This window comes from Cervus elaphus, chromosome 7, assembly GCF_910594005.1.
Source record: "Cervus elaphus chromosome 7, mCerEla1.1, whole genome shotgun sequence".
NCBI lineage: Eukaryota > Metazoa > Chordata > Mammalia > Artiodactyla > Cervidae > Cervus > Cervus elaphus.
The window spans coordinates 11,155,989-11,167,123 of NC_057821.1; the positions used below are offsets into that span (position 1 = coordinate 11,155,989).

At 40.9% G+C, this 11,135-nt stretch overlaps 1 protein-coding gene across 1 annotated transcript in view; it reads right to left on the reverse strand.

Moving 5' to 3' along the window:
- SRPK1 (SRSF protein kinase 1) overlaps positions 1–11,135 on the reverse strand; it is a 69,915-nt gene that overhangs the window by 58,731 nt on the left and 49 nt on the right. The window contains 2 exon segments of the mRNA XM_043907288.1: positions 10,566–11,110; positions 11,112–11,135. Coding sequence (XP_043763223.1) covers positions 10,566–11,110; positions 11,112–11,135 — 569 coding nt within the window.

An 11,135-nucleotide genomic window follows, 5' to 3' on the forward strand; every position in this document is an offset into this window, starting at 1 on the left:
CCCCAAAATTACCTTTATTATTAGTTACAAAATAAGACTACTTTAGTATTTCAGGTTCTAAGTCCATAAGTCCACCCCCAAAAGGACAGGTAGCATTGTTCAAAATGTCTAGTCACTCAAAACAAAGAATTTAGAATTTGAGTGAATTAAACAATATATAAAGGTCATCAACATGACTCATATACCACCACCAAACTTCATGTCACTGATGACTGTTCACCACTACTGGTGACAATTCTTACATACTAGTTAAAATATATATCAAATGTTCTCAAACTTTTTGGTAGGCCATCTTTAAATATCTATTGTGCAAAGCATTTAAGCCACCAATAAATTACCCAATAGCAATGAATTACATCTGACCTCAACCTTCATCTATATAACCACAGGCTCACCATGGTACAAATGAGTATTTTAATTTGTCTAGCTCCTGCCAGCTAACTTCTCTGTCCAGTGCTACTATACTTTTCTGAAAATGAAGTATATTTCACTTATTTTGTGTATATTTTGTGTATAAACCACTTATTTTGTGGTTTCTGACAACTTTCTGAAACTACTCGTTGAGGGAGTTGAAAAAACTAGATACTGTGGTCTTCATAGCTAATCTCATGGATCTTTTTCAAATTCCAAGTTAATCCTCTAGTAAGAGGCACACAGAACCACAGGGCTTTTCCACAACTGTGCTTACTATAACTTTAGGGAGAAGTGCTAAAGACAGTATTAGGCCTAATGATTAGGCCAATTAATGACTAACTCTCACCTTGAAGACTCTACCGCAGAGATTACAAACTGGAAAATTCTGAAAGAGATGGGAATACCAGACCACCTGACCTGGTTCTTGAGAAACCTTTATGCAGGTCAGGAAGCAACAGTTAGAACTGGACATGGAACAACAGACTTGTTTCAAATAGGAAAAGGAGTACAATACAGTACAATACAGTCAAGGCTGTATATTGTAACCCGTCTTATTTAACTTACATGCAGAGTACATCATGAGAAACGCTGGGCTGGAGGAAGCACAAGCTGTAATCAAGACTGCTGGGAGAAATATCAATAACCTCAGATATGCAGATGACACCACCCTTACAGCAGAAAGTGAAGAACTAAAGAGCCTCTTGATGAAAGTGAAAGAGGAGAGTGAAAAAGTTGGCTTAAAGCTCAACATTCAGAAAACTAAGATCATGGCATCTGGTCCCATCACTTCATGGCAAATAGATGGGGAAACAGTGGTTGACTGTTTTTCTGGGCTCCAAAATCACTGCAGATGGTGATCACAGCCATGAAATTTTAAAAGACGCTTACTCCTTGGAAGGAAAGTTATGACCAACCTAGACAGCATATGAAAAAGCAGAGACATTATTTTGTCAAAAAAGGTCCGTCTAGTTAAGGCTGTGGTTTTTCCAGTGGTCACGTATGGATGTGAGAGTTGGACTCTAAAGAAAGCTGAGTGCCAAAAAACTGATGCTTTTGAACTGTGGTGTTGGAGAAGACTCTTGAGAGTCCCTTGGACTGCAAGGAGATCCAACCAGTCCATCCTAAAGGAGAAGTCCTGGGTGTTCACTGGAAGGACTGATGTTGAAGCTGAAACTCCAATACTTTGGCCACCTCATGTGAAGAGCTGACTCATTTGAAAAGACCCTGATGCTAGGAAAGGTTGAAAGCAGGAGAAGGGGACGACAGAGGATGAGATGGCTGGATGGCATTACTGACTCGATGGACATGGGTTTGGGGGGACTCCGGGAGTTGGTGATGGACAGGGAGGCCTGGTGTGCTGCAGTTCATGGGGTCACAAAGAGTCAGACACGACTGAGCTGAACAAACTGCAGACTGTAAAATACTGCCTCTAACTTTTATAATAGTTTTTAAAAAATTAAAAGTCACATTAAAACAAAAATTTCCAGGGTCTCTCAAAAAATCAAAAGACCTGGTAACATGACTCATCTTCTCACAGAACAAATGAGAAAGCCCACCCCATCACCATTCCCTTTGGGCTTATTAATCATATGCTTCAGAAGCCATATTCTAAAAGTAAATCAACACAATCACAAATTACTGTACATACAATATTCATTCTAAACTAAGAACACAAATGACCCAAACTCTACAAGAAGGTTTTTAAAAAGCCAAAGATGATGTAAAATGAAGCAAAAATTAAATAAATGAATCTGTGTACCAGGTGGTAACATAATCACACAGCAAGGAACTAGCTCACATAACTTTAAAACTCAGGAATTTGACTCTCTACCCCAATACTATGCCCTAAGAACAACAATCTGAAGAAATCATTAGCTTTCTTCAATAATCATATTACTTGGTGGTAGTATTGACATTGTCATTTTCAGACTATTTTGTATTCATGCTGTGGGAAAAGAAAATGAATAATTATGTTGCTGCTGTTGAGAACTGGGGTTTTCAATGTGGGAGAAAGGAGATAGAGATGTAAGATCTAAGGAAAACCCTTGGGTCATTCAATTTGATTTTTAAGTATAACATAAACTCATTATTTTTTTAAAAGAGAAAAAACACAACTTATTTCCTAACCACAGACAAGTCCTAGAAACAATGACTAAATTTAGTAGAAATAAGTGCCCAGATTGTGATTTCTAAATGTCATTTCTCACCAAAAGAGTATTCTTAGAGAAAGGGCTACTTCCTAGTCTGGGGCAGAAAATGTACAAGTCTGGACAAACTGTCACACCAGACACCAAAAACTATCAAAAATGCCTCAGGTTGAGTCAAAACTACTCAGCAGCCAGCATGAAGGGACTCCAATTGGCTAAAAATAGGACAATCGATAGAAATAACTATACACACTACAAAATGCATGAACATTAAAAACATGCTAAGTGAAAGAAGTCAGTCACAAAAGACGCACATAAAGTATGATTCCATTTATACACAATGTCCAGCCTAGGCAAATCTACGGAGAAAGAAAGTGGTTGCCGATGGCAGGAGGTCAGACAGAATGGGAGGTAATGAGGAATGGCTGTAAATGGGTACAGCATTTCTTTTTGAGGTGATGGAACTATTTCAAACTTACCAGATAGTGGTGATGCTTGTAAGACTGTGAACATACTGAAAACCACTGAACTATACACTTTACACAGGTGAATTTTATGGTATATAAACAACACCTCCATAAAGCTGCATAAAACAGGGACTTCCCTAGTGGTCCAGTGGCTAAGACTCCGCACTTCCAATGCAGGGAGCCCAGGTTTCATCCCTAGTTGGAAAGCTAGATCCCCCATGCCACGACTTCCATGCCACAACTAATAGGCTGGTGCAAAAGTAACTGCGGTTTTTGCATTGTTGAATTTGCCATTTGATGCTGGAATACATTCTTAAATAAATGTGGTTATGTCATAGATCATTTCAATGTGCATTTCTCACTTTATGGGGTTTTTTGCTAATTTATTACTTGCTGTTAATGACATTACTTTTTTTATATTTATTTTGGATAATGGAAATGATGTTAGACAAAAAGCAAATCTGAACAATTTTCTTATCTTTCTATACTTCCATTTATTATTTTTGGTTGCCCTGGGTTTTCACTGCTACTCACAGGCTTTTCTCAGTTGCAGCGAGCTGAGGCTACTCTTTGTTGCGGTGCTCAGGCTTCTCTCGTTGTGGAGCACAGGCTCTAGGTGTATGGGTTTAGCAGTTGCAGCTCACGGGCTCTAGAGCCTGGGCTCAGTAGTTGTGATGCATGGACTTAGTTGCTCCAAGGCGTGTGGAATCTTCCTAGACCATGGACTGAACCCATGTTCCTAGCATTGGCAAGTGTATTCTTATCCACTGTATCACCAGGGGAGTCCCTCAAACGATTTTATTTTAGTTCAAAATGGGTCGTAAAGCAGCAGAGACAACTCACAACATCAGCAAAGCATTTGGCCCAGAAACTGCTAACAGTGCGGGGCTGCCTCAAGAGGTTTTGCAAAGGAGGTTCGAGTCTGCACGATGAGGAGTACAGTGGCCGGCCAGTGGAAGTTACGACGACTGACTGACAGCCATCATTGAAGCTGATCCTCCTACAACTACACAAGAAGTTGCTGAAGAACTATGTCAATCATTCTACAACTGTTTGGCATCTCAAGCAAACTGGAAAGATGAAAAAGCTCGGTAAGCTGAGCTGACCGAAAATCAAAACAATCATTATTTTGAAGTGTCGTCTTCTCTTACTCTATGCAACAACAATGAATCATTCCTCAATCAGATCATGATATGCGACCGAAAGTGGATTTTACATGACAACTGGCAATGACCAGCTCAGTAGCTGGACCGAGAAGAAGCTCCAAAGCACAGGTCATGGTCACTGTTGGGTGGTCGGCTGCCCATCTGATCCACTACAGCTTTCTGAATCCCGGCGAAACCATTACATCTGAGAACTATGCTCAACAAATCGATGAGATGCACCGAAAACCGCAATGCCTACAGCCGGCACTGATCAACAGAAAGGGCCCAATGCTTCTCCACTGCAACACCTGATCACTTCAAAAGTTGAACAAATTGGGCTACGAAGTTTTGCCTCACCTGCCATATTCACCTGACCTCTCCCCAACTGACTACCACTTCTTCAAACATCTAGAAAACTTTTTGTAGGGAAAACACTTTCACAACCAGAAGGCAGAAAATGCTTTCTAAGAGTTCGTCAAACCCCAAAGCATGGATTTTTACACTATGGGAATAAACAAACTTAAGTCTTGTTGGCAAAAATAGGTTGATTATAGTGGTTCCTATTTTGATTAATAAAGATGTTTGAGCCTAATTAAAATGATTTAAAATCCACAGTCTGAAATGGCCATTATGTTTGCACCAACCTAATAAAAGATCCCAGTTCAGCTCAGTCGCTCAGTCATGTCCAACTCTTTGCGACCCCATGAACCGCAGCACACCAGGCCTCCCTGTCCATCACCAACTCCTGGAGTCCACCCAAACCCATGTCCATCAAGTCGGTGATGCCATCCAACCATCTCATCCTCTGTTGTCCCCTTCTCCTCCTGCCCTCAATCTTTCCCAGCATCAGGGTCTTTCTCCCGTGCATGACAAAAAACTTTAGGTGTGATAATAGTACTGTAGTTATGTATTTAAAATGGAAGAGTCCAGGACTTCCCTGGCAGTTCAGTAGTTAAGACTCCCGTGGTCCCAGTGCAGGGTGTACATGTTCAATCCCTGATCAGGGAACTAAGACACCTCATGTCACATGATGTGGCCTAAAAGAAAAAAAAATTAAGAGTCCCAAGCTTACCAAATGATATGTCTGGGGTTTGCTTTAAAATAAGATGGAAGGAAGTAGAAGATAAAGATGAAATAACATCAGCCATAGTTGATAACTGTTGAAGTTGAGGCGGATTTTGCCATTTTCTCTTGACAATCAAGCTGTCAATTCTGCACAACCTCGGAATTACTGCATTTCACAAATTCAAACATGAAAATGTTTCCCACCAATTCACATCTCTGAAATAAAGACACATCTTACAGTGAATGGTGCTATCAGGTTAACTGTGAGTATTTAATAAAATGGTGAATTAAAAACTAATAGCATCTTAAATTCAAAGAAAAACTGTAAAAATATTTTTAGATACCTATATCTCTTCAGCTAAATCATTAAAACTAATAGCTATCTGTATTTTTTCATATGCTTGGATTACTTCAGATACAGTGAGAGAAGCATTAAAATACTTGAATCAATATAAAAATGAACTTGGTCCCCAAACCAGCATTGGTGGTAGACAGGATCTGGGAAACACTGGGCAAAAGTCTATGTAAGGTGGGAGGAAAAAAATGTTTGCTACAGTTATTCTACCAGGTCTAAAAAATATGGTAAAAATGAATTTTTGTTGACCAGCCTGTCTTTTTTTCATTTTTAACAAAGGAGTTCCTAAGCAACAGTCACTTTTAGCATTTCAACAAGTTGCTGGTTTCAAGCAATCTAAAGGAACACGATAAAGCCTCTGGGTCTTGCTACAGAAGAAACACTAAAAGAAATAAAATTTACTAACATATATAAACTTACTGAGAAAGAAGACAAGAAAACATTTCTGATAACAGCAATTCTAAAGGTGAAATTTTAGTAGTATATAATTTTTCAAGTACATATTTTAATGGAATCACACAACATTTAAAATGCCACTGTTTTTAAAACATCAGACAGTTGACAATTACCTTTGAAAATTTCAAAAAGCAAAGAAAAAGATAGATTAGCCACATTTTAAAGTCAATTTATGTCAAAACACACTATAAATGCAATTTGAAAGGCTATGAAGTTGAGAGAAATACAAACCTGCCACATAACAAAAGCTATATTCTTATCAAGTAGCTCTTAAGATTAAGAAAAGAATCAACATCCAACATAAAAATGGGCAAAAGATAGTAGCTGGCCAATAATATCCTCCAAATGGTCAACTTTGTTAGTAATAAAAGAAATTAAGATATCTCATAGATTACCAGTTTTGCGAAGCTTTTTCAAGTAATACTGCCCAGTCCTGGAGGCTAAGCAGGAGCTGGAAGAACATTCCTATTCCTAACACTCTGCCTGCAGTCGTCCTCCTTCAAGTGTCACCTTACTAATGTGGCTTCCTTCACCCTATTTAAAACTGCACCCCCATCTCAGTTTCTCAATCCCTCTTATCTTCCTCTATTTTCCACCTTATCACTTAACATACTACGTAATTTACCTATGATGTCTATTGTTTATTCTATGTATCCTCTCATTAAAATAAACTGCTTCTAAGTGTTTAATGAACAGGAGCTGGTTAACTTTTTCTGGAGAAAACTTTGACAATATGAACTTAAAATTTTTTAAATGTACACACTAGTAATATCACTTCTAAGAATTTATCCTAAGGAAATAATCACTGATGGGAGCAATGGTAATCCAAAAGACTATTCATCTTAGCTGTGAATTAATAGCCTATAGTGGAATGTTTAAAACGATGTGAAATACTTAAGCTGTGAAAAATGTTCCTGGTAATGTTTACTAGGGAAAAGTATATTCAATAACTCTATTTTTGTCTTTAAAAGTATATGCATGTTTATTAATAGGAACTAAAATAAATTATGGTCCATCCATTTGATGGAATGCTAAATGAAGCTACTGTCTAGCGTCTTGATATGGAACCGTTCCTAAGATGATGAAAAAGGTAGACCTTTAAAAAAAAAAAAATGGTTATCTTGCACTATATAGAACTGGAGCAGAACCAATTCTCAAGGTACATTGTTAAACATAAAACACATCTAATACCATTTAATTTAAAAAAAAAAACAGTTTCAAGTTTATGTACTCTACCCTTTACTGGATAAAAATGTTGAAATTTTTTTTCAAAGTATTGTCCCTTCTGAATTTTCAATTACATTTTTGGAAAATTAAGACTCCCCTCTGACACCATATATGAGTGCTAAAATGAGCAAAAGCACTTCTCCAGCTCAAAAAATTTTACTACCAAACTTATACTAACTCCATAAAGTTCTTTAACTGCAAATACAGTGTAAATTACTGTCCAAACTAACTTCCTAAGCTATGTAATAATCAGTTATGAAATCTATTCTGGAATTATATGATTCTGTGGAATAGAAACACATATTTCTAAACAATATATATCTACATCTATATATGTTTCTATTCCATACAATTTCAAATGCAGATGTAAATCACATTAAATTATAATAAACAAATAAAGGCACACAGCTTTTGATATACACATTGAAAACTGAATGCTCAAAGGGAGATAGAACACTATCCTTTATAAACAGACATATCCAGGGGACGATGAACATGTACCTCAACATCAAGGCATCCTGAGGTCCCTTATTCAGAAGCCTCCGTTCAGTTGGCCTCTACCATAATTGTCCTTAGATATACCAAAAGGAATTGTCACTGGGAGATATACCAGGACTTTGGGACGTGTCAGATTTGGGTTAGAATCCTAGCTTCAAATTTGCTAGGTGGGTAATCTGGTGAATTTCAATTTCCTTATCTATAAATAAAATAGAGACTGTCACCAACTAGTTAACATCAGTAAATGAAAGTACAGTGTGTGAAAAAGTGAAATGGATAAGGAATTCCCCAAGTAAGACAACTAAAGCTCCCCAAGTCAAAGATTTCAGCAGAGTTAAAAGAACACAAAGGAAAAAAAAAAAAGAACACAAAGGAAACAAATCCTAAAGAGCACTGAACTGGAAGACAGGAACGCTGGATTCCAGTTTTGACACTACTACAAACAGGTGCAGCTCCCTGGGCATATTCTCTATAAAGTATGTCGATTCCAGTATTAAGATCCACAAAATAAATCGACTAAAAATCCTTTCCACCTGTACCACACCAGGACTAAATTACTAGAATGTCATTTACTGTTTTATATGAAAAATTTCTAAAATTATTCATTTAAATGCTTGCTTTTTTTAAACTTCAAGTCCTGATCAGTTTTCATTATGACTGAGCTACCAATTGTAACATGTAAGACTGTTTCCCTAACTAAGTAATCCAAGGTCCAAAGACTAAATAAACTATGGCATGCTTTTTGTCAGACTTTCTCCCTGACTAATATGGTAACTAGCAGCCTGCCTTTGCAAAATGACTGGAAATCAGGAGTGCAGTCAGAACTCATGGAATAGAGTCAGGTTACCTGAGTCAAATGGGGCTTGAACTTCTGACATAGTTCTCTAACCAAGCTAATTAATTAGACATCTCAGGTACTTAAAAGGAGGCTGGAGAAACCCACCCCCCCAAATCAAAATATTAATTAAAATAAATAAATAAAGCACCTCTGAAACTACAAGTAAATGGGGGTGGTTCAAAGAATCAAGGTTGTACAGTAACTGCTAATTATATGCAGTATTCACTTGTTTTTGTACAAGTAACTCTAAGTTACCCACGGTGGTGAATGGAAGAGTAACAGATAATCCAAAATACATATACTCAGCTTTACGAATAAAACATATGGTCTATATAGATAATCCAAAGTACTGAATATCTGGTTAAAAATAAAGTATATGATCACCCCTACTATATTTACCTCCCAAATTACAGGCCGATTCAGGCTAATATCAAGGTTCATTTCCTTATGAAGAGAACAAAGACAGAAGAATTCTAAATAATACAGTAAGTAATAAAATCACCACCTCCTTACATCAGAAGAAAACATATTGGTTTATAACACATTCATATCAGCTCCACAGACAGTAACATAACACACACACACACACACAGGAGAACCACAGAGAACAACAACACACACACAGAAACATTTAAATTCCCACTGCACAGGAGAACCAGGTTAGCTCCTTGTTGCTTCTATTAAACCTACCCGAGTAAAAACTGGTTTTTGAACCAGCCATATACGGATAATCAAGAGGCAAATCAAATACATACACAAACATATATAAACTCATTTAAATACACTGGTTACCAAGCACTTCACAAAATAAATTCATAAAACAGTTGACTGAAACGAAGCAAGCTGTGAATTCTTCTACTTTAGCTCTATTGATAGAAGTCATTATTTGCTCTCCTGATACATCAGGTAGTCGCCAAAAACAATACACACACGTACACACACGCACATATACCCGGATCTTGTATTATCACTCAGAAAGGAAACCTAGGAAAGCCTCGGAAATGAGTTTCATCAGCTCTTAAAGACGTAGATGGTGTACAACTCCAGGTAGACTCAAGTAAATGGAAAAGTGTCCAGAAAATAATGCATTCTTTCCCCAAGGCCCTCTGCAATTAAACGTGAGTTTAAGATAAAAGTTCTTCAGACTAAGCCTCACTTGCAGAAGCCCTCTACTGGGCGTTTTTATGAAGCTCTGACCAACTTCTGTGTTTCCCACAATAGCGCTAAACCGCGATTATGCATCCTGCTGATAAAAAGGGGCCTGTAGCACTGAACAAACCATGGCAGAATCCTAACAGCGTTGGCTAAACAACTTCCCCGCCGCTGCTGCGATGCCCACTCCAGAAGGCCTCTGCATTCAGCCCAAGACAAGCAGCAACCGAAACCGGCTGCAGACCAGGGGGCTGCCTGCACACCGCGAGGAAGGCGAGGCGCCTGCAGACTCAGGAAGTTGCCTAACCCTGGGGGGAAGCTCCTGCCCTCCTCTATAAAAGGGAGCGTGTAGGCTGGCAGACCGAAAGACGGAAAATTCATTCAAGAATTCCCTGGCCGCCTCCCCTGCACACGTAGGAGGCAAGTTAAAACGCTGCGAAGCAGGTATGGAAAGAGAACAGAGTTCACAAACTGATCATGATCCAACAGCTCGATGCGGAGGCCCAAACTCGGGGAGCCGGTGCCGCCTCCTGCAGTTGGGAAGGTAATGGCCCGGGCTGCTCCGGTCCTCCACCAATAGCCCTTTTCCAGCAGGCGCCGGGCTGCTCAGAACCAGACCTTCAGCAACCGAAGCTCCCTCCCACATGGTTCCAGGGGCGCAACCCTCCACGGACGCCCCGAGGCCATGTGGCCGGGGCCGCCCAGGTGCCCCAGACCCCGTGAACGTTCCAGGCGTGAAACCGGAGGAGAGGAAGTGCGGGGATAGACCCAGAGAACGGGATGTTGGGGTGCGAGACTCACTTCCTCTGGGCTTTGTCCTTCTTGGCCTTGGTCCTTTTCTTTCGGGCCTGGAGCGCAAGCACTGCAGGAGAGAGGGATGGATGAAGGGCGAATGGGGAGAAAAGGAGGCGACCAAGGTGAGGGTGGAGACCCAGCAGGGGTGCGAGGCCCGGGCGCCGGGCCTGCCTGAGGGGCGGCTCTGGGCCGAGGGCCGCGGCGTCTACTGGGCGGCCGCTCGGGGGGCTGGCTGCCCACGGGGCGCAAAGCAGCGCGCAGGCGGGGCGCGCCGGAGGGGGCTCGGGCCGGGTCAGGGAGCTGGCGAGCGGCGGTCGGCCTCGCCGGGCGAGGGCCGGGCCCTGGAGCGGCCCCACGTCGCGGCCCGGCCTGGCGGGGAACAAGGGGCGATGACTGCCGGCGAGGAAGGACGCCCGAGCTGAGGGGCGCGGACCCGCAGCCCAGAGGAGGGGGGTGAGGGGCGGCGCCACCTCACTGGAGGGGTGCCGCACGCCCGGGGACCGGACGGCGGCGGTTAGGCGAAGCTCCCGGAGGTGACCCGGGCCTCGCCCCCGGCGGCCGTTGCCCCTCGTGGCG